The sequence below is a fragment of the Zophobas morio genome, unplaced genomic scaffold, assembly GCF_036711695.1.
Source record: "Zophobas morio isolate AGI-343-1 ecotype UQ-CSIRO unplaced genomic scaffold, CSIRO_AGI_Zmor_V1 ptg000042l, whole genome shotgun sequence".
In the NCBI taxonomy this organism is placed as follows: Eukaryota; Metazoa; Arthropoda; class Insecta; order Coleoptera; family Tenebrionidae; genus Zophobas; species Zophobas morio.
The window spans coordinates 114371-140233 of NW_026972147.1; the positions used below are offsets into that span (position 1 = coordinate 114371).

General features: G+C 19.9%; 1 protein-coding gene and 1 long non-coding RNA gene across 2 annotated transcripts; one reads left to right on the plus strand and one right to left on the minus strand.

Annotated features, from left to right (window-relative positions):
- Positions 1-1375: 1375 nt before the first annotated feature.
- Positions 1376-5638, minus strand: LOC135141113 (uncharacterized). Its single transcript, XR_010282320.1, has 3 exons — positions 5583-5638; positions 3717-3785; positions 1376-1448 (listed from the first exon to the last, which is right to left on the minus strand). It is a non-coding gene; the product is annotated as an uncharacterized LOC135141113 (long non-coding RNA).
- Positions 5639-10279: 4641 nt separating this feature from the next.
- LOC135141083 (uncharacterized) lies at positions 10280-24753 on the plus strand. The gene is made up of 12 exons (XM_064071935.1): positions 10280-10336; positions 11105-11154; positions 11231-11286; positions 12235-12335; positions 13558-13626; positions 14632-14752; positions 17930-17998; positions 19020-19144; positions 19879-20001; positions 20642-20699; positions 24135-24429; positions 24528-24753. The coding sequence occupies exons 2-12, from the start codon at positions 11117-11119 to the stop codon at positions 24751-24753; spliced, it is 1281 nt and encodes a 426-aa protein (XP_063928005.1). The 5' UTR covers positions 10280-10336; positions 11105-11116.
- The last annotated feature ends 1110 nt before the right edge of the window (positions 24754-25863 follow it).

Below are 25863 nucleotides of genomic sequence, written 5' to 3' on the forward strand. Positions count from 1 at the left end.
TAAATTAAGTTAACAAAAAGTAAAAGTAGTTATAGAAAAATTAAAAAAATATAATAAATATTTTTATTAATAACTATATAAAAGTTTTTAAAAATTTTTTTATAAAGTAATGTTGGTAAGTATACTTTAATTATTTATGAACAATATTAATAGTAATAATAATTTTATATAAAAATTATAATAATGAAATAATATTAATAGTAACTATAAAAATATTTTTTTTATATTATAAATAAAATTAATAGTTATTATAATAATATAAATAATATTAGTAGTAATAATAATGATATAAATAATTTTACATAATTATAATAATAAAAATTATTTTTAATGATTCTAATAATATTATCATTATACCAAATAGATAATAACTTCAATATATAAATAGTAATTAAAATAAGAATATTATAAATAGTATAAACTGTACTAATAATAATAAGAATACAAACAACTATTCCTAATAATAATGTTAAAAATATTAATAGTAACTAAAACAATAAAGAAAATGATAATGTAATTATTGTAAGTAAATTTTATTACTACACAATTATGAAGTTAAAAAAAAATAATATTTACAAAATTGTTATAAAAATTATTAGTAATATAATAATATAATTAATAAATTAAATAATTATAATAATTAAAAATTAATGGTAACCACAATAATATATTTAATGATAATAATAATAATAATAATTGCAGTAGTAATAATAAAAATTATAATAGTAGTTATAATATTAGTCAATAGTAACTAATAATTTAAGTAATTATAACAATTATAATAATAATTTAAATAGTCTTAATCAGAAAAATATATAAATAATAATAATATATTAATAAAATTTATAGTGATAATGGTAATAAAACCTTTTTGAAGGGAAATGCAGTTGAGGATCAACAAAAAGGGACAACCACAACAAAGTTGACGAAACTTCATTGCTGGAAAGCTCGATAACTTCTTCATAACTAGTGTCCTGATTGATGAGCGGCACAGTTTAAGAGGGGAAAAATTAAATTTCTACCAAATAAAAGTGTACAGTACCAAATATAATAAAGTTAAAAAATATATATAACAAATAATGCGTTAATGTTTATTATTAGTAGTAGAAGTATTATTAATATTTATAATAGTATTAAGGAAATGATACATAATAAATTAATATATATTATAAAAAAGTGGAAAAGTTTATATAAAGTATAAATTTTAACATTCATATAAAAAAAGGAATTAAAAATTCAATAATTTTAAATTACAAAAGTATATTTTAACCAATAGAAAAGCTTCGTGAATACTTTTGAGCCACTCATAGGAATCTTTACGCTTGTGTTCTGTAGCGCAGGAACACAGCCAAAAATAACTTTTTATTTACTGAATGTCACGAGGCCAATCTCGTCACATGTAAATTCAGCGTTAAAAATTTTGCTAAGATAAATGCAATATTTTCCCACTAAAGAAGTTTTATTAAACTTTTTTATAATTATTGCAATTTTATTTGTACATATAAAAACTTTTAATAAATTACTTTTTTTAGTGACGTAAAAGCGATTATAAAAATAATGAAAACTTGAATATCATAAATTAATATAATTATTAAAAAATAAATAAATTTTAATAAGTTTGTAATAGAAATAATAAAAGAGTATAAGAGGGTAATATCATATAATAAAACTTAAAAGAAATATAATATATAACATTATATATATTTTGAAAGAGGAGAAGAAAAGCGTACAGCAAATACGCTATTAATTTTTTATTATTATTATATACTTTTAGTACAAGAAATGTGCAGCAAACTTTTGCTATTAAACGTTTTAATATAACGTATATTAAACTAATTATAATATAAGCAATATGAAAAAGAAAAAATAAGTTGTAATAAAAATTATGAATACAAAATGAATAATGGATATTAAGAAAATATGAAAAGTAAATTAAAAAAAAGTTTTTTATATATTATATATAATAATTAAATAATAAGTAAACAATAATAAATAGTGAAATATTATAATATAAAATAGAATATGCCATAAAAAGTAAATAATAATAGTTAGTGAAACAATATTATATATTTAAAAAAGTAATATAAATAATAAAAATATAATAAAGTATAGTTTATAATAATAATGACATAATAAAAAAGTAAATATTATAAAAATAGCACATAAAAGTTTATAACGAGGTTGAAGTAATTAGTAGGTTCATGGTTTTCATAAAAAACGGCAAAGTGGTTTTTTAAAAATTATTGGTTCCACTAAAATGCAGTAAAAAATAATCAAATACGCAAAAAAAATTGATATAAATAATAAATACTAGTTTACATAAAAAAATATTTAATACAAAGTATATAAAAAAAGTAAAAATATATAAATAAAAGATAACGTATAATAATATTTGAATAATATTTATAAAAATTGTAGATTTAATAATATTTCAAATTTATATTAATAATGAAATAAATAATAAACAATTTATTTTAATAATAATATTAATAAAAATTAGAAAAATTAGAAAAAAAATAGAGAAATATAAATAAATTTTAGTTTATTATTATTTTAATAAGGATAATATTAACAATAAACACTATAAACAATGTGTAAATATAAAAATGTTTATAAAAAATTATAAATATGAGAAATATATACTTTAATTATTATTAATTTTTATATAATTTCAAAGCTTCTTTAAAATTTAGGTAAGTGCATAAAATATTATCATAAAAGTAAAAATTAATATATATATATATAATTTGTTATTAAATTTTTACTTTCACTATCACGCATATCTAAAAGTAACTTTTTTTATGTAAAAAAATTTCGGGTAAAAAATAATAAAAAATATATACTTAAAAAAATAAATAACATATAAAAATATAAAAGCACGAAAAAAATATGTTAATATAAATAATAATAAAAATAATATATGTATAATAATGCTTAATTTAGTTAATTATTACATTTATTATATGTAAAAAAATAAAGTACGTATATTATAATAATGACTAGATTTTTTTTATAATATTAAATTTTATTAGTATATTAATTTTCACATGAAATAATTATAAATAATTATAAAAATCAATTCTTTATCATTTTTATGACTTTTTAAAAAAAAAAATTTGAATTTTTATAAATAAGTTAACATTATTGTTATACTTTATACAATATTAAAAATATAGATAAACATTATCTATTAATCCTATATTAAACTATTAATTTGTATTTCATATTTAAAAAATATATATTATTAATAAAAATATTATGAGTTATTATTTAAATAAAATATTCAAAACAATATAAATATTACCTAATTAATATATAATAAACAGTGCATATCATCAATGAAACAATACTTTTCAATTTTATATATTTTAAACAATATATAAAAAAAATGAAAATATTGAAGTTAGTAATTATTTTTTATTAATATAAAAATTTTTTTTACAAGTATAATAATTTTATCAAAAAAAAATTACTAAAATAGGTTTCATAAGTCAGTAATTATTTAATTTTATAATATATAAAATTAAAAATGTTAAAATTATTATTTAACAAAGTAAATAATAAATGATAAGAAAAAATATAATAAGCTTGTTACTTTTATTATTTCATAAAAATATTTGTTTTAATTAATATTTTTTTTATATTATTTATTTTTTTTTAAATATTATTTATATAATATAATTAAAAATAAAAAAAAGTAAAAAAAAAAAAAATACCAGAACAGCGCAGTTTTTTTTTACGCAGTTGTAAGCAAACTTTATTCCTTTATCAAATGGACGAAGAGGCTTTAAAAAGTTTTTATAGAATAAAATTTTATGCGGTTTATAAAAAAAATAAAAATTAAACTTATAGAATTTTTATATAAAAAGTTTGAGGCTTATAAATAATAAAAAAGTTTTTAGTTAAGTTTTGTAAGTTTTTTAAAATAAGTTAATAGGATTTATAAATAATAAAATAAGGTTCTTTAGTATAACTTTTAACAATTTTTATATAAAAAGTATATTTAAAGTTACTATATGCGGTATTTATAATAAAGTTGAGAGTAAAAAAAAATTTAGAAAAGATTTAATGAAAAATATATTTAAAATTATTATATCAAAATTGTTTATGCGTTTTTTTATATAATATTTATAAGTTCTTTGGTGAAACTAGGTAAAGTTTTGATATTAAAATGTTTATGCGTTTTTTATATAATATTAAAGTAAAACTTTTAAAAGTTTTTATAAAATAAAAATCTATGCGGTTTATAAATAACAGAAATTCTTGAGTAAAACTTTAAAAAAGTTTCTAAAAAAAAAATTTTTTTAAAGGCTTATAAAAAAAGTTTTTGGGGTTTATATATATAAAAAAGTTCTTTAGTAAAGCTTATGAGTTTTATATACTAAAAAAATTATAAACTTCTAACTTTTATTATTATTTACATAGAACAAAAGTTATAATAAAGTTTTATTATTTTTGCATTTACTTATAATAAACTTTTTTTATAACTATAAATATTTATTAAGTTATTAACTTTTTTTTAAAAAAAATAACTTTTCATTATATTATTATTAAACTTTTATTATTTTTATTTTTTTATCCAAGAAATTTTTCTAAAACATTTTTGTAAACATTAAATTTTTAAATGTTTATTACTAACAAGGTAGTACACATTTTATAATAATAATAGTATTTAAAAAAAGATTAACAATAAAAAAGCTTCAAAGTTTCTAATAATTAATTTTAGTTCTTTCCAAATAAATAATAACATTATTATTTATCATAAACATTTTATTGATTTTTAAGTTTTTTTCTAAAACATTCTATTACCTATTAATAATATATATGAAAACTTTTATATAGTAAAAAGCTTATAAGTTTCTAATAAAAAATTCAAGTTTGTTATTATTTATAATAAACAATTTTATAAACTTTGAATTTTTTATTATTCCGTTTTAGAAATATAAAATAGACTGTATAACAATAACAATATCTTTAAAACTTTTTGAGTAGTAAAATCTTTCAAGTTTCTAAACAGGTTTCTAATAATATTTTTAAGTTCTTATAAAACTTTAATATTATTATCTGTAAAACTTTCATTATTGTTATTTTTGTTAACTCTAACTTTATACTATATTAATATTATAACTGATTTTGTAAATATTATATATAATAATTATTATTGCTGGTTTTCTTTAACAAAATTTATTATTATAAAATCTTTATATATATAATATATATAACAACTATACAAATAAAGATATGTTAAAACATTTTACTATTTAATTTATAAATAAAAACTCCCCTAAAATTAAGTTTCCTTATTATTATTAGTAATTATGATTATTATTATTAATTTTTATCACTATTATTATTGCTCTGGTAAGTATTTTTTTTAAAGTAATAATTATAATGTAAAACTAAAATTTTTATTATTTCTTCGTAATTCTAAAAAATAAATACGTAAAGTATATCGAAAGTGTCTATAAATATATAAATTTACTTTAATATATAATTATTAAGTAAACTTTTAATTGTATAAATGCTATAACAGAAACTTCTAAAGTTTCATGTTTCCTTTCAATTATTATTATTATTATTACAATTTTAAAGTTCCACAATTCCGACATTTGCATCCTTTTAGCGTGCCAAATATGAGTTTCCAGCCAGCGAAATTTTCCTAAGAAAAATTTTATTACATATATAAAAGTATTCTTTTATAAAACTTTTTTAAGGCTGTTATTATATTTAATGTTTAATAGATATAACTAAATTTAGTTCAAAAATAATAATATTATTAATAAAGTTTTATTTTATCATTATGTTAACTTTTATAAACAGTAAAATTTTATTATAGAGTTAAAATATTCTATGAATATATAAATATAATAATATCAGAATATTGTATATTTGTTACAAATTTTTATTATAGTCTTATTGTATATTATATACTTTAGTATCCCTTTAAATAAAAATATAAATAAAAATAAGTAAGTTAATATTGAGTAAAAGTTATTATAAAATTATATACTTTTAAATAATAATAATATTAAAATTCTTAATAATAAAACTTATTAAGTAATTATTTACTTAAATATTCCTTTTAATACTATAATTTAATAACTTTCATAGTAAATAAATAATGAAGTTTTTAATAAATAAAACTTATTAAATCATTAAGTTAAGTCTTATATATAATAATAAATATAACATCAACAAAATAGTAAATTTAAATAAGATAAATAAAATTGTAAAATAATAATAATAAATAGTATAAAAGTTATATAACATACTAATTTATAAAAGTAATAGTAAAGGAAAGAGTGTCTATAATCAAAAAAATATACAATAAATTAATAACAGAAATAATAATAGTAATAATTGTAATCGTAATAATAGAAATAATAATAAAAATTATAATAGTAATAATAATAATAAAATAGTTATAATAATAAAAATAATAGAAATAGTAATCGTAATAATATCAATAATAGCTATAATAATAGTAATAATTATAGAATTTATAATAGTAGCAATAATAATAATTATAGAAACAATAATAGTAATAATTATATAGTAATAATAATAATAATGGAAATAATAATAGTAAAATTTATGTTAATAATTATAATAATATTAATAATAGTAGCAATAATAATAATAATAAATCTTATAGTAGCAGTAATAATAATAATAGAAATAAAATAATAGTGTGCGTACGAGAATTTCTTGCCTGCGACGAAAGTAAAAAAGAAACTCTTCTTCTACTGCGTCGTGATTGCTGCATAATATTTTATGTATAATAAAAGTTTATAAAAAAAAGAATAAAATTATATTAATAAAATATGAATAAAGTGAATGTATAAATATATATATAAGTTTATAACAAACAATAAATAATAAAATTATATTAATAAAATATCAAAAAAGTTAATATATGAATATATATAATTGTCAATATTTACTAGCATTATATATAAAAGTCACATATAAACTTTTGTTTTTAGTCCTAAATACTAAATTTTTGTTATGGAAATATATACTAATAATAATTTTTTTTTATAAAAAAAAACCAAATTTTTTAAAAACATTAAATAAAACTGTAAATTTTAAAAGAATGTTTCAAATTTTATACAGAATTTTTCTTTAATACTAAATGGAAGCCACTTTTTTATAATAATAAAAATTAACATAAATGTTGGAAATTTTTAAGTTATTAAAGTAATTAATTACAAAACAACACCTTTTTATTTTTTACTTTAAATTAAATAAATATTTAGAATTAATCTTAAATAATTAGTAAAACTTACTTTTATAAATATTATAAAAACTACAGTTTCTTAGAAATTATATTTTTAACGAACTAAATTACGGTAAGAACAATTTTATTAATAAAAACATTAATATATATAACTTGATAAATAAAAAATTAATTATAACAAATATTATAAAAGGAACAATATTATAATAAACTTTATTAAAGGTAGTACCTTTAATAGAATTGCAAAAAAAATATTATAAAAAGGAATAATAAGTTAAACATTATATAAAACTAAATTTATAAATTTACTATGTAAAATTTTAAAAATTGCAAAACATTATTTTACAAGTCTAAATACTTAAAAAACTATGGAAGTATAATTTCATAATTTGCAAAATATTATAGTAAAACTTTTAGCTAAACTTGATAAATAATGAGTAAAACTTTATATAATACTAAAGAATATTAATTACCGTGGAAGAAACAGTATTCTTATGAAATTTTTTCTTTTTAGAGTAAAAACTTGAAGTTCTTCGTTTCAAGTGTCTTTTAATTATTAGTGATCGGTTTTCCAAACTATTTTAGAAAAAAATAAATTAAAAACAGCAATAATACTTTATTAATTAATACCTTATAGACTCTTGAAGCCCCGCTATTTCGTTAGCACGAGCCTATATTTATTTTAAAATTTTAAATTAACTAATAATTGATATAAGAAATTGCGTTAATTGATTAGTTAGTCTGGGTAGTTTTTATATATTACAAAAAACTTACCTCTACAAATTGCAAAACGTTTATTCCTCTCGTCCATTTAAACTTTTCAGGCGAACCTAAAAATAATTATGATGCTTGTCGAGTCTTCTTTTCTTCTTATCAAAAAAGAAAGTACTAATGCTTTTTTTCTTTTTAGATTCTGGTAGCCCAGAGTGTGATTTACGCCTCTTCATCGGAATATTAACTCAAATACAAAAAATAACTCATAAAAAAACCGAAATTAATAAAAATAAATCCAAAAATTCAAAAATTTCCGTGAAAAAAAAAAAATAAATAAGTTTAAATAAAAATTAAAATATTAAAAAAAAGTTTATAAATTAAAATTTTGCTTATTAAATAGTGCAAGAATGTAAACTATCTTACTAAATGTACTCCCAAGTAAGTAATTTACTTACGATAACATTGCCAGCCACGTTATTAGCGTGTAAACGTGACCATAGTTGCTTAGATTTTCCCGTGAAGTATAGAAATATAGTTAATAGTAAATATTAAACTAAAAATACACGCGACAAAATTTTTTTAAATAAGATATTGAAAGAGATATACTTATAAAATAATAATTATTATTTTTAAAAAAAATTAAATAAGTACAGAACTAAAATATGAATAATATGAAATAAAAAATTAAAATAAATTATTGCAAACACAAAAACACAAAAACTTGCTATATATATATTATTATAAAAGCTTTTATCTTTTTGACTTTTTTTGTTTCCCAAATATACTCTAACTGAGCAGACTTAAAGTCAAGCAAAAATAATCCGTAAACTAAAAAAAAATGTTTTTATTTGTTCGGCGTATGATGGATGGCTGTTTTCCTACGACGTATATTAAAAAAATTAGTGAAAGTATAGCTTGTATTTTTAATTAGCAAAATTTAAAGGTCTTCGTAAAATTTAGGAGAATTAAAAGTTCTTCGGAAAAAAACAGTGACTAAGTTGTGTTAAACCCTGAATGCTATAAAATGATGGAGCTTAAGACTACTCCCGGGATTCTTAATCTTGGTACGAAGAAACCTTATCAATCGTTCAGAACTTTTCTATCTAGTTGAGTTTCGGTCTATCAACCTAAGGGCTAATAAGCTTCACTTTACTAAATTAAAATTCGTTAGGATAAAGGTAATACTTCCCATAATTGTTATTTCTGAATGTTTATCTAGGATTGGCTCTTCTTTTCTGGTCCGCTGGTGGTCGTAGGGTTCTTCTCTCTGACCCGCCGGTGCGTAACTGCACTGTATTAGTTTAGTTACTTGCATGTTTCCTTCCGCCTCCGGGTGGCGACCTATTGACCACACTAGACCGCAGTCCGCATGTAGCCGCAAGGTTTAAGACGGCGGTAGACGTTATTTTTTTATATAGGGCCAATTTTGTTTAGCCGCTTTACGATAGTGATATAGGGTCAAAAAGCAATCATCGCTTCACTAAAAGTGTACCACCTGTTATAAATTTTTATGAACAGCAGATATAAAAATTCCTCCATAAAGTTTTTTACTAATTTTCTCTCTCGCCAAAATTTCCACTAACGAACAAAAAATTTGAAAAACAGGGCAACTGCTAACGAACTTAAGTCGCCCTCTGTGTAAATTTACTGCTCATGTATCTGTTTGTAAGTATACCCTTCACACTAATTTTTTTCTCTTTATTTATAAGTTCTCGGAAAAGACGCTGGTAAGGTGGCTGTTTTAATTATCAATATAAACAAAAGGAAAACAGGATATCTTAGTTTTAATAGAAATGCTTATTCTATGCTTAGCTAATAGCATTGTTTTAGAAAGAAGAAAGAGTGACTGCTACCGATTTTCTAGTTAAACGCTTATAATATGCTTCTTCTTTTACTGGTTATAGACTTGTACCAAATAAATGCTTTGGTCAGTTCCATAAAATGTACAGGTAGAATATATATTAGTGCTTGGGATAGTCGTCTGAAGAAGTGTTTCCTATATACTGACTGCTGTGCTTTAAAAGTAATATAGGAATACTTGCTACTAATTTTCTTTCCAATCAGTGGGCTTACTATATTAGGTAGACCTGTTATCAAAAAATTTTCATATGGATATTTTTTTTAAGTAAAATAAAAAGCATTATCAAAAGAATTATTCTTATTTGAAAACTTTACTAAAGTTATTACAGAAACGTCCTTTTTTATTATAAAATGGATAGTTGGCACAAATATGAAGCTATTACGGAAAAATTGAAAAAGTTTGTCATTTTTTTGGTGACTTTTCTTTATTGACCAAAAATCTATCTTGTAAGACGATTTTTTAAAAAACCTAACTATCAAGAAGCTTCTAACGAATATTTACAACTTGCAAGAGATTCTTTTGTAAGGGCTTTTTAAATCTAAAAAAAAAAATTTAAAAAAATATTTTTATTTATTGCAAAAAAGTTTTATGCAAGATTAAAAATTATAATATTGCTACCTGTATACTTTTATATCAATTATAATAATGTTAACTCTACGTTAAATCTTTAAGTAATCGAGAATACGTTTTATTCTGTCTTTGATTAACTTTATTACTTAATCCCCCAGTTTTTTCTGAAAATTTATTTTTTTTAATCTTATAATTCTAGTATATAAGTATTCATATTATGAATATTTATATACGAATAGCCTATTTCTTCTAATTATTATCCACTCGCTCACAAATTTAGTAAAGAAAATTTTACTATTACCGTTTTACCGTTTAATTTTACTGTATTCTTTTTTTTTTAGGACAAAAAAATAAATTATTTCAGTTAAAAGTTAAATATTTTTTTATTCTATAACTTTCTTGAAACCGTACTAACCGCGTTATAAAATTTACTACAGCATTTTACTTAATTAATAAAGACTTATCATTCTAAAAACATTTCTTAAACTACTTTAAGGAAATTGATAATTTTTTTTCTTTTTAACTACTTAAACTTGTATCACAATTCCCCTTTAGAATTTTGTTTTACTTTATTAAAACAATTATTTTTCTTTTTCCCCAGGCATTTAATTCTACAGTACCTTTTGTTGCTCTTTTTTATATCTGCTTACTATTTATTTTAAATTCAAATATTTTCTAATAAAAAATATAAAAAAGTTTTACAAAATTACTTTCTATAGCACGATGAAAGTATGCTTTTCAGCGCCTTCTGCTATTTGGCTTCAGCTCGGTCCATTCCTTAAATACACGAGACATTTATAGTAAAAATTAGATAATTATTGTTTTTTTAATAAAAATTTTGATAGTTGCGAAGATGCTTTAAAGAATTATAGCAAGAAAGCTTTGTTAACTCTGACTTCTGGTTAATATATTTAATAAGCTTTGTTTAAATTAATTTATAACCTCTTTAATCTTTTTTTTCAAAAAAAATATTATTACAGTTATTAATTTTCGTTACTTTTTTAAATTATAATAGAGTATATACAATTATTTTATTATATTCTAAAAGTTTTGTATATTATGAAATTCTTTTTTATAACTCATTGTAGTAGTGCGTACTGCTATAAATTTTATTTATCTGATTGTACTTGTATACAAAAAATATTTATTTTATAATTTGTTACTTTTTCTAAGATTTTAAATTTTGTTTATAATATAACAATGTTATTGTGCGTTAATAATTTAATTAATTTTTTTTTATAATTTTTATTTATTTATTTTGCTTGAAAGAAAAATTTTTTATAATAAATTTGGGTATTAAAAAACTCATTAATAATTTTTATTTCAGATATAAGATAATTTGTTACGTTAAGTTTAAATTAATATATTTCGTTTTAACTTTTTTTATTAATTAAATTAGTACTTATTATGGTTATTATTATTATTACTCTGCTTAATTTTTTTAAAATCATTATGAAAAATACTTCTTTTAATAAATTCAACAACATTTATTCATACTGTTTTAATTTTTTTATTAGCTGAATTAACATTTTTTACTTTTTTATTAACTTGTTACTTTATTATTTTATTATTTTTATTTTTAATGTAATATTAATTATCTACTATAACTTATAGTAAAAAAATATATTTATAAATTTATAAAAACGCAAAATTTTTATGTCACCTTGTTTTAAAAAGTCACGCATTTTTTATTAAAAAATTTTTTACGGATTAACTTAATATTTTTACTTTTTATAAAAATATTTTACCAGATGTAAATATTATTCAATAAATTTTTTTATGTTATATATTTATATAATATAATATTTTACTTAAATTATTTTAACTTTTTTTATTACTTTCATTACAGCTCGCACTTATATTTTAAACGCGCTTGACCCGCTTTCTTCAAAAATGAATTTTTTTGCAAGTATTAATGAAGCTGTTAATGTTTATAATTATGCTATCGAGGTTTCCTTTTACAAACTATAAATAACAATAATTATATATTTTTTATATCCAGGTATTATTTCTTATTATAATTATACCAATTATTATATACGAACATACCAAAAAAAAATTAATTTCATGATTATTATACATTTACTATATTTGCCAATAAAATTTTTACTTATCAAAAATTATATTTTACATATTATTTATATATGCAGTGATTATTTAATTTTTTAGCTTCTGTAAAATATTTAATACTTTTTTGATAATATTATGAATGTTTTATATTAGTTATAATATTTATTTTTATTAAATTAAAAATATTATTTTTTATATTTATATATTCTCATTATATTTACTTAAAAAGATTTAAATAACCAAAAACTATATACTATTATTTAATGTTGATATTAACTTAATAAGCTACGCGCTCATTCTACGTGGTACATTTACATGAGTTATTATATCACGTGCCCGTACCATCTGCTCTTCCACGTGACACAGTCACGTGAAATCTCACATATTTTTATGTTTGTACATCATTTCGTACTTTTTCTGAAGGTATATAGATTCTTCTTCTAAGGGCCGCCAATACTAGACTCCTCTTTTTTTTTTTCCGTCGTTATATATTTAATAAATTTTTAAATATTTTTATTCGTAAATTTTTTAATTTACTTATTAGTATTATAAAAATAAATTATTTCGTTTTCATATTTTTATTACTATTTTTTTATTCTTATAATATTTTAATAAATTCATTTTTGGTTATAATTATTTATTTACTTCTATATATTATTAATATTTTCATATTCATATAATGATTATAAAAAGTTTATTTTTAATGATACTTATTTATTCTCTTTTTAATATTATTTATATTAAAAATATCATTTTTATTTTTATTTTAAATGTTATTATTATATTATTTTTATATTTTATATTTACTTTTTTTAAAAGTAATGCTCGTTCATTTATTATTTAAAATAACATTTCCTTTATATTCTTATTATTTTCATTTATTTTACTTTTTTTTTAGTATTATTATTAGTTATTTCTTTGTTGTTTGTATTTTTATTATGAAGTTTATTATTAAAACTTTTATCATAATATTTTTTACTTACTTCTATTAATTCTAATTAGTAGCATTGCAAATAAATATGAACTGATGTTATTATAAATAAAACAAATATTAATAATAAATAAAAAACATTATAAAGTCTGAAGTTTATATAAATAATAGCTTTATGAAAAAGTAAATTGTCGGGTGTTTGCTGCTTCTCTATTGGTTGAACTGGCCGTTCATCTGCAGGTCTCGTTTTCTTAATAGTTTTCAATTTTTGTATAAACTTTTATACTTTGGAATACTATAAAAGTTTTGTATATTATTCTTTTTATAATAAAAAAAATAAACTTTTATATTAAATTTACTTTTGAATATTTAAAAAATTTCATTTCTTATTTTTTTATTTGATTATATTATTTTCACGAAATAAACTTTTTTAAAATAAAAAGGAAACTTTATTTTATTTTTTTTTGTATTTACTTTTAGCCTTTTGCTTATAGTAAAAACTTTAAAATATAGAAAAGTTTTGTTATTTATTTTTTATATGAGTATTTTATTTTAAAAAAAAAATACTTTTTATCAAAAAAAAAAAGTAAACTCTTTTTTGTGGTATTTACTTTTATACTATTGATGTATAAAAACTTTAAGATATTTTAAATTAGTCTATTTCATTATTATTTATTAAACAGTATCTTTATCAAAAAAACCTTTTTATAATATTAAGAATAATAATAATCCTATTTTTTTAATCTCACCTTATCAATTTATAAATATTAATTTGTATTATATTTTTAGTTTACTTTTTATTTTTTTTTAAATATTATTTCTTTTTAAATTTATTAATAGCATTAAACATATTGTAATATAACCGTTTTGTTACTATTTTACATTACCTTCATTATAAATTAAAAAAAATATTTTACCTTCTTTACCTTTTACTTTTATTATAGATAAATGGTTTCATAAAATTATAATATAACTTTTTATATACTTTTATTAAAAATTGACTTTTTATAATTTTTTTATTTATGATATTATTTATAAATTTCCTAGATTATTTTTGACCAATTTTTAACTTTTTATTTATAAATAATGTTATCTATAACTTTTCAAATTTTTTTTAACAGTACCTTTTAAATAACTTTTTATTATGGTATAATACTATTATTTATAACAATACTTAATGTTTCTTTTTTTAATATACATAAAATATTATCTTTAACTTTTTTTAATTTTTTTTAATATTTGCAGCGTTTGGGACAATACCAAGAGTCAATTTTCTATTATAAAAAATACTTGCGCTCCACCCACCGATCATCTGTTTTGAGTTTGGCTGTTTTGAAGGAAATTCTTTATTGTTACTTTAAAAATGGTTAACTGCTAAATATATGTAAAATAATAAACTTTTTTATAAATATTTTCCTTTAAATAAATTTAAGTTATAATTAAATTTTTCAAAAATTTTTTTCTGAGAAATAATTAAATATATGAATTGGTTTTATAAATATTTAATTTTTTTTAAAAAAAATCAATATATTGTAAATATTATAATTAATAATATTTAACGATTCACAGAAGTATTTTTAAGAATAAAACATATAATTTTTATTATTAAAACTCCAGTAATTCTTTGTCTGTTTTTAAGAATTTTCTTAATAAAAATAAAATTTATGTATATCCATTAAAACTCAATAAGAAAAACTTTTTATAAATATTAAACTTAAAAAAATTTTAGTAATAGGTTTTAATAGTTATCAAAAAAAAATTATTACTTATTACTAATATTCTAATTAAAAATTTTGATAATATTTAAAATTTTTGGAAAGTTTTTTTAAGAAAAAATAAATATGAAATTTTTTTATAACTATATAAAATAATAACTCATAAATATTTTACTTAGAAAATTCTATTATATTTAAAGTTATTAGAAATGTTTTAAAAGAAAAACCATTAAAAAATAATAATTATAAGCATTATAATGAATAAAATATTGATAATTTATTAAATTTATTCTACAAAAAAATTATTTTTTATTAAATTATCAAACATATTTTTTTATTTAAAACTCAAAAAAAATTATATAAAAAATTTTTTTTTAACAATTTCTTGTCTTTTAAAAAAAAATATAAAAACCTATAAAAAAATATACATTTTTATTATAAAAACTATTAAGAAATATATAACTTTTTACATAATTATTCAAAAAAAAATTTTTTAATACTTTTTAAAGTTTCTTTAAAAAAGTAATTTAGAAAAAATAAAATTTATGAAGGTTATTTATATACTAATTATACCTGATACTTTTCTTTCAAATATTCATAGTTTTTTTAAAAATTTTTTATATATATAATTTATATTTATTAATAATATAAAAAGTTTTTTTTGAAGAACTTTTTTGAAAAATATATAAAATATGAACTTTTCTTAAAAACTTAAAAAAATATAATAACGTAAATATCATTCAAATTTTTTTAATATTACTAAAGTTTTATTAAATATTTTCTTTAAATAAAAATGAAAGAAATATAATTTTATCATAACTCTTAAAGATAATAACTTTTTTATAATTATATTTTAAAAAAAATTAATATTAGAACATTTGCTTATATGTTTTTAAAAAGTTTTAAAAAAAATTAAAAAAAATATATTTTTATTATAATTTAAAAAATAATAATAATATTCTACTTTAAAAAAATTAATCTTTTAAAATATTTAATTAGATAAAAATTATGTATATATTATAAAAATTCTTAAAAATTAATAACTTTTCCTATTAATATACTTGAAAATTATTTCTTAATTAATAATTTTTAAATTTTCTTTTAACAAGTTTTTCTTAGAAAAAACAAAGATACGTATTTATATTGAAACAAAAAATAACTTTCTTAAAGGAATAATTTTAACTTTTATAAAGTTTGCAAGTTTATTTATAGAAAAAATTATTTTTTAGTGTAAAATACTAAAATAAAATAAAATTTTTACGCGAATGAATATTCTGAGTAATAAATAGAATTTTATGAGTTGTTGGGCTACAGTTATAATCTTTTAAAAAAAAATTAAACTTTTTATTATATAAACTTTTGTTACAAATCATTGTATAAAACGATAATACATGTAAATATTCATAATAACACTTTATATTAAGTTTTTACGTTTTTTATATATAAAAATTTCAGAACAAATAAATATTTATAGTAATAATAATAACTTTTTAGAGTTGTGCTGCTACAACTATTATGTTAAGAAAAGAAAACTTTTTTATATTATTATAAATTTTTATTATAATTTGTTTTAATTTTACTAGTAGCAAACCTACATGCAAATATATAAAAAATTAATATTAACTTTTTATAAAGTTTGTAAATGGTTAAATAAAAAAAACCATTTCTTAAATATAAAATAATAAATATATAAGACTCTTACAAATATCATAAAACTAACATATAATTATTAATAATAATGATAACCTTATTATTCCCATACTTTTTTTTATTAATATCTACATAAAAATTTTCTAAGTAAACCAAATGATACGGTTACGTATATATACTTATAACATAATAATAACTTTATTAGTTTTTATATTTATTTTCATAAATTTAATAATTTTTATTTTTAAAATTTTATGAATAATACAACAAATATTTATTTTTTTAGTTTATATATTTATTGTAAAGAAGTTAATCTTATAAATTTATTATTTATTTTTTTTTCAAAATAAGAAGTATATTTCTTATTGGAAAATGTAAAATAAAAATAGCTTTTTTTAGTTCTACACTTATTTTAATGATATAAATTACACAAAAACATTGAAAATAATTATATTTATTTGGGGTTCTTTTGTTTATTTTAAAATGATAATATATAATAACAGTAATCCTTTTTTATAATACCCACTAAAAAGATAATATAAATATTGTATTCATTAAAATATTTACTAAAAATAACATAAATAGTAAATAGTAATCATTTTAGATATTTTATATTCAATAAAATATATAATAGCAATCATTTCTATAGTCTTCTATAAGATAATAATGTAATAAATACTATTAAATATTTAAATATAAATAATAACAATAAATTTGTTCTTCTTATATGCAAATAAGTAATTATTTTAAAGTTTTTAATGTTTTTTTTATAAATATAATAAAAATTTACATAAAATATATATTAAAAAATTTATAGTATAATTTTTTTTATACTTAACAATATATGAAAATATAAAATTTACGTGTAAATATTTAGAAAAGTAAAAAAATATGTAAACTTCAAACTATTAGTAAATACAAAAAGAATTAATTTTTTTTAAAAAAACATAAAACGGTACATCTACAATTTTGAAAATTATATTATTTTAAAGGGAGTGATTTATTTATAGTATTATATATTTTTAAAATTCTTTAATAAATAAAAAAAAAGTTTAGAACTAAGAATAAATAATAAATTTATATACAAAATTATTATGATGGTAATAATTAAAAAAACTATAAAAAAAGAAGTTTAAAAAGAAATGCATATAAATAACTCTAATAGAATATTTTTTTAGGGGATTATGAAAAGGCTTTAGTACATTTAGACCACGTGACTGACTGTCAAAGGATACCAATCAACTCTTGTATATTTGCACTCCTTTTTATTAACTTACCTGGGCAATATCTTCATTATTATTTTTAAAAAAAATTTATTATTATTAAAACTCTTTTATTATATATTTCTTTTTTATTTTTTTATAATAATTTTACCTTATATATTATTTTTATATTAATTATCATAAACTATTCTTATAAATATTATATAACTTTAGTCATTACTTATAATTTTTACTTTTTTTTTACATCTTTTAAACCTTTTCAATATTATTTTTAACTTTATAACTTTATATATATAAATTCCAACATTATCAGTAATAAAAACTTTTTCATTAAACTTTTGTAATAACCTTTATTATACTTTATCAAATTTATTATATACTTATAATTACTTATTGTTATTAACTTTTTATAGATAACTTTCATATTATTATTTATAATCTTTTTACTTTACGAGTATTTTTACTATACACATATAAATTTTATTGTTAAGTTTTTTTAAATATATTTTTTATTTTTTTATGTATGTAATAGGGTTAATTATAATTTTATATACTTTTCGATATCATTATTTTATTTATTATTATTTAGAAACATTATTAAATATCATGAATACTTGTCAATACATTTATTTTTTTAAAAAAATATCTACTTCTCATATTATTACTATTATATAAAATTTATTTATATATTATTATAATTATTGTATTTTTTTAAAAATATGTTATAATAATATTATAACTTAAAAAAATTTGCATCATTTTAAACAATTCGAGAAATATGAAGTTGTTCGTTTTATTAATGTTTATTGGTCCGCACATTTAACTTTTCTAAATTTAGACATCTATATTACTGATAAAAACTTCCACCTATCTTATTGGTTTATAAAATAAATGTTTTCTTACATAAAAAAAGTGGTGTTCATATTTTTAATAAACAGTTTCATGTTATACTTTTAACCGTTACTGAAAATGTTTTTATATAATATTTTATTATCTTATTTATATTAATAATAACTTTATTATTATAAAAATAAACTTTACCCAGGCGAAAGCAAAGCACCTGAAGTAAAGAAAGAAGAAGAATTCGCTGAAGTTTTCAATTTCAATAATAATAAGTCTGATATAGTGGATGCAGAAATCACCCGCTTATTACTAACTCTCCTACTGATTGTATATATTATGATAATGATAATTGTTATATATATTAATTTTACAGTTATTATCAATATCACTATTATTATATTATTAATTGTTATTATTATTACTATTAACGTTGTTATACTCGTTATATTAAATAATAATAATAATTATTGTTGTTATTAATTTTTTTAATAATCAATATCAATGTTATATTATATTATAATTATTTTTACTAACTGTTATTATTATCATTGTTATTTTTAATATAACTTTTATTCTATAGCTTACATTTTCAAAAATACTATTTTATTTTGCAATATTAAAATTTCTCTCTTATTTTTTATTATTATATTATTCCCACATATTGTACTTTTTATGCACTTTTATTTCTTATCATAGTTTATAACTTATAAAATAATTTATTACAATTTTTTTAAGTACTATATTTTTCTATTTTCTTTATTTTAATTATTAATATATATTTTACTTTTTAAAAATCTATTATTTATTATTGTTATCATTATACTTATTATAGTTTATATTTATTTATAAAATTTATTACTAGTTCGTTTTTGATATTATTTTGTATATTATATTATAATTATTAATATTATTAGTATTATTATTATAAATAGTATCATTTAATTTATAAATATATTATTATAAAATTTGCTTGAATATTAATATTTATAGTAACTTTATCTAAATATAATATCAATTTATTTTTACTACTCACTATTATTTTTAATAAAAAAAATTTTAAGCATACTGAAGAACTTGTCTCTCCCCAATATCACAACTATTGTAAAAAGTATAGTTATGAAGAATCTGATTCACCTATTCAAGATATTGAGGAGCATTTGTTTTACTTGCTGCAGTCTTTTGTGGTTTTTATTTTATTATTATTATCATTATTTTATAATCTTTATCATTATTATTTATATTCTTACCATTATAATCATTATTATTTGCTATTATTATTACTGTATCTTCTTTATATTAATTTTTTCAATTATATCTATTTATATAGAAATATTTATATTATTTCCTCTACAGCATTTGAAGATTCCTGCACTCTTTGTATTAGTAGATAGTGAATATTTTATTTTTTGTGTAACTAATTTATTCACTATAAATTTTACAAAAAAATTGTTATCGCCATTTATACTGATTTTTCGTTAGTAATACTTTTCTATATATTTTTATTATATTCAGTAAAAATATATGTATGAAAGTTATTATTATTATAGATTTAGATTTAAAAAAAAATGAACCTTTTTTTTATGTAAAGCACAACACTTTAATAGTTTATTTTTTACTTTTCTTATGAAAATCATAAAATTATTACAATAATAATTCTTTGCTTAACAATTATAAACTTCTTAACTTTTATAAAATTATTTAAAAGTATTTATTAAACATTTTATTATAACGACATTTTCTTTTTATTTTTCAATATTATTATAAATTTCAGGGAAAAATTAATTGTTAAAAAAAAAACTTAAACTTTTTTTTTTACTTCCACAGTTTGGAATAACCAGTAAAGACTCGAAAAGTTGCCTGCAGTTAACGGAACTTTTAAGGCGTTTTTCTTGTTTATTTTATTTTTTTATATAAATTGTTTTTCTATAGTTATTATTATACTATAAAACTTTTACATTTATAATTTTACTTTTATATAATTTTCAACAAAAATAATAAAGAAATTGTAGTAAGTTAGGAAAAAATGAACTTTTTAAGGTCCTTTTTTTGTCCCTTGTTATTTTTTTTTTAATAAAATGTTTATTTTCTATTATTATAAATTTTATATAAAAAATGTAAAATAAATTTAAGTAAATTTAGAAAAAAAAGTAATTTTATTAATATTAATTTATTTGAAAGTTACTATCAAATAAATATAATAAAAAATAAGTTTAGTTTAATTATTTATTTTATTAAAGTTTTGAAAAATTTTCTATATTATTATTTTTTGTTATTTATTATATTATTTATTTATATTATTATTATTTATTAATGAAAATATTTACTAAAATTTTAGTAATTCGTTGGTTATTTTATTTATTTTATTATTATTTTTATTTATTAACAAATAATTCTCCTTAAAGTTTTAGTACTTATTTTATTAACTATTTATAATAGCGTTTTTAAAGTATGTTAACAAAACTATATAATTCATATTATAATACTTACTTTTATTTATATTATTAATCCTTATAATTTATACGTGGTAGTGGTACAAATATTAGAAAAGTTCATGTTCCCAAGATATTTATAAAATGTATTTGTTAAACTCACCAAAAATAAATATAAAAATGTGAACAAAGCATATAAAATATTACTAATTACTCAATAAAACTTTGAAGTTTATATAATAAAAGTTTACTTTTTTTTTAATAGTAAAGTTCGCTAGAAACTAAAAATTTTAATAGCAATTGATAATAAATAGATTATAATAATATAATTGCACGCAACTTTTTACTTTACAAACTACGAAATTTGTACGCCAATACGTAAAGTGTTGGGATTTTACCACCACGTGTCTGTTTCATTTTTTTTTATTAATAAAAGATTATAAAAGACAAAAAAAAGTTTTTAAAAAAGTTATTTTTGTCCTTAGAGTTTTATTAATATTTATGAGAAATGAAGTTCCTAATAATAAATAAAATTAAATTTATTACTCTAAAAAAGTAGAAAAACTATAAAATAATATATAAAAAAGTTTTTACATCTATAAAAATTTAAAAAAAAACATTAGTAGTCTTTTTTTTACTTTTTAAGAAACTTCTCTAATTTAAAAAATCTTTTTTACAAGTTTTCTAAAAAGTTTATTTTTAATATTTAGATCGAAACTCTCTCAAATTCAAATAGAAATTTTGGATCTTTTGATGCTTAAAATTTTCAAAATTTAGCACAAAAATAAAAAAAAATTTGTATTTTTTGAAACAAACAAATTTTTTAATAATAAACTGTTAAAAAAACACGTGTTAAATCGTGCACAATACCACATGATTTAGTCACTATCATAACAAATGTTAATTTTCCTCTCATAATCTTAATTCTTCCTCTACGAGACGCAAAATTTATTTGCACCTCTTCTTCATCACCATCTTAATTAAGTAAATTTATTAATACAACCAAAATAAATTATTGAAAGTAATTAAATTTGCTGATAATATAAAAATTAATAGCAAATTTTTCAGTTAAGGAAATATAAAAAAAAATTACTGCTAATTAAAAGCTTTAGCACTTTCTGTAGTAAATCATGTGATTGTAAGAAAATTCCAAGTTCACTAGTAGAGAACACCAAAGTACCTATAGAAATTTGTTATAGTTGGTAGAGTAACCTACTTGTAAAGCGAAAATTCTCTTTATACTCCCTTATTAATAATTGTAATAAGAAAGGACTACCTTTGAAATAGTCTTTTTCAACAAAAGCTATAATAATCAGGTTAAGAGGACACCAAGACACGTATCTTTTAGATGGATTATCTTCTGTACAGTATATTTTATATTTATTTCTTCCTATTTTTTTATTTAGGTTTTAGACCTATGAGGTCCTACTTTATATTAATAAAAAAATTGAAAATATAATATAATTAGTCACAACCACAATAATTATAAATAATGATTAACTGCTTCAATGTCACTTGCCAGCCGTTCTCTTTAGCGACTTTAACTTTAAACACGTGAAACAATCCAATTAAAAATCAAAACGGGGAAATACGTTAGAAATACGCGCACCAACACAATCTTCGCGTGCTGGCACCTCAACTTCCGCCGTACAAGGTAAAAAAGGAAAAATTCAAACGTCCCCAGCATAGCTGTTTTATAAAATATTCATCAGTCGGTATCAATCATTAAGTTGGATAAGCTCTCGTCGAATCTTCTAACCGTCTTGTTGAAGTTAGGCGAGAGCATCACTATGGCAAAACTCTAGCCACGACTATTCACAGCCTGACAAAATTTACAGCCGCGGTAGAAGCATCGCAATTCCCCGATCCATTTCCCCCTCTGACTTCCTCACTATTAGAACGCACAGTAGATAGTTTTAAGGCGCACTGAAAGCTGTCCGTGCTGTCGCGATAACCACCCTCGAAGTTTCGTATCACTCTGGCTGCCTACTGGAAAAATTTATGAACCTTTTTCGTCAAAGCCGCGGGTTAATAAGCCTGGCAGCTGCTACACAAAACCACACGACAAGCTGAAGAGCTGACCGCTTTCTACAATAGCGCTCCACCACTTAATAACGGTGTAATAATGACTGAAAGCGATTAATACTCTTTGCCCGCCAATTTTAGCAGATCAGTGCGTGCATTCTTCCAACTTGGGACGAAGGCAAGATACCCTGAGACCCTTTAACCCTTAGCGACGGGCTTGTCAAACCGTGCACAGCTGATGAAGTCACTGTTATAATCTCTCCACCTTTACCACGGGAAAGCACCCGTTCCCGAAGGCATGCCTAACGAAATACTAAATAAAGTTGGCGCCTGTGGTGATTAACCACCTTTCCCATTTTGCAACTTCTGCAATGTCGTTTGACTTTTTAATACGAGGAAAAACAGTTACTTTTGCGATGCTACTTATGACGCCGCATGCTTCGACATATCCCAGCAAATAACTCCCCATTAGCCTAATTCTGGCAATGGGTAAAACTTTGGAGGTTATTTATTACGCCGACAGGAAGAGTTTGTAGAACCACCAAGCGCTTCCGGAATCCCAATTGGATTTTAAATAGAGCACTTTCGCGCGTTACCAAGTGGACAACTCGGAACTTCAACCCAAAGAACTTCACGGGCGTCGTCTTTCTCGACTTTGAAAAATTCTTTGAACGCATACGGTACTACGAGTACTTGCGCCATCTACGCGCACAGTACTCCGTTAGCCTTTTTTACAAGTATATAACGTCACTTCTATGCGGACTCACCCGTTAAGTGGGCATTGGCACTGCACTGTTGCCAATCGTTAACTGACAGCTAGCGTTCAAGACTTTCTGCTCTCACATCTGCTCTTCGCACTGTAGTTGTAGACATCCTGCTCCCTACGAGTCCTCACACCTGCTTCGCTCTCTACCTCACTTCCACCGCAATTTACACTTCCTCAAAGGCTTCTCATTATTACATTAGAAATGAAAAGCAATTCTCAATCTTAAAAATGCATTGCTTTACCCACACCTCCTTGAAGGTGTTAAAGCCCCATAGGGGGCTATTAGGCCTATACTTAGACCTCATCACCGATAAGCGACTAACATGGCGGCAACACGTAGAATTTGTTGCGGCCAAGGTCAAAGCTGCAACCCATGAGCTCTATCCGGCGCTGTGTGCAAAAAGTACTGTTTCTTCGCAATTTTTTGCGCCTTTCTAAAGTGTGCGAGAGTCCTATGATGGCGTATGCATCTGTAATTTAAACTTACAAGAAACCATCAACCATTGAGGACGCCTCAAAACAAGCTCCTGCGCCTAATGGCAGGAGTACCTTATTTCATCCGCAATGACACGGTGCACGACGGCCTGAAGTCTTTCTCCAACACGCAACCTTGTGTTAGTAGGCACCCAAACCACCAATGGGCTCAAGAACAGGAGAAACCTAAAAAGGCGCACGCGTTCGACTATCCGCAAGGCGCTTTAAACGCACACTCATGATTTGTATATCTCTACAAACATATTTGTGTATATATAATGAACAGCTGATTAGTAAAAACGGAATGCGGTTATGCAATAGTAATCTGTTATTAGCAATACCATAGAGTCTTCGCTTAGATTAATTGAGCATCTGCGTAAATTATTATAAAAAAAATTTAAATATATAATAAATAAAATGGAAATGTAAAGAATTAAAATTAGAAGAACTATGTTTAAAGCGAAGTGCGCCATCCTCTAAAATTTTTTAGATGTATTTTGGTGGTTATCATCATTTAAAAGTAGACTTTGCAAGCAGAAGACTTTATTTTCTTTTAACTCTTCCTTGTACAGAGTACTTAGAGCAAAAAATCTTTTTTTAAAACGATGTTGTATATAATAAAATTTTTTTTTTAAATTAGGATGTTACCCACAGTTTTACTATTTAAACTTCCATCTTCTAAAGTTGGTAAATATACTTTTGCTAGGCGTTTACTGAAATGGTGTCTTTTCTTACGTGAAATACTTGAAGGGTATTAACATACCGTCTTAAAAAGCTCATTTATTTAAGTTAAAAACAAAAGTAATTATTTACCATCATCAGTTTTATTTAAAGATAATACTGCATAGATTCTTTTTTTAACGCTATAATTATAGGTCTACCCACTAGGTTTGATGTTTATTTTATTTTATTAAAAGAAAATACAGCAGAACCGTTCTTGTATCAGCCCTGTTACAGACGTAGAATATATCCATAGTAACAAAAGTTTTTATTTTAATTTTTCTAGTTCTCTTGTTTACTTTACCTATAAAATAAGTTCTGGTTTTTTAAATTTTGTCGTTATTTGTAATCGAGGGTTGACCGTCTGAGGGCACAACGTTAATTAAACATTAAAGGGATGTAGTGAGCGTAGAGTTCTTTTTTTTTTTTGTTTGTTGCCAGAGTTTGTTAGATGGTGAGCGTTGTGTTGCTCTGGCAGCTCGTGAGCAATCAAATAAATTACACAGCTCTTATCAATGTTGACTTACTCTATACTATAAATCTTTGTGATATAATTTAAAATATTACATCCAGTTTGTTTATAATGTATTGGGGCTTGAAGTTATCAAGTCTGTAAGATCAGCAATATAAAA

Excerpts from the sequence above, each read along its gene's own strand:
- LOC135141083 (XM_064071935.1), top strand. The coding sequence starts at position 11,117 with ATGCTTTTCAGCGCCTTCTGCTATTTGGCTTCAGCTCG. Across the intron at positions 12,336-13,557 it reads TTTATAATTATGCTATCGAG|CTTTATGAAAAAGTAAATTG; the intron begins GTTTCCTTTTAC and ends TATAAATAATAG. Across the intron at positions 20,002-20,641 it reads ACTTGCTGCAGTCTTTTGTG|TTTGGAATAACCAGTAAAGA; the intron begins GTTTTTATTTTA and ends TTACTTCCACAG.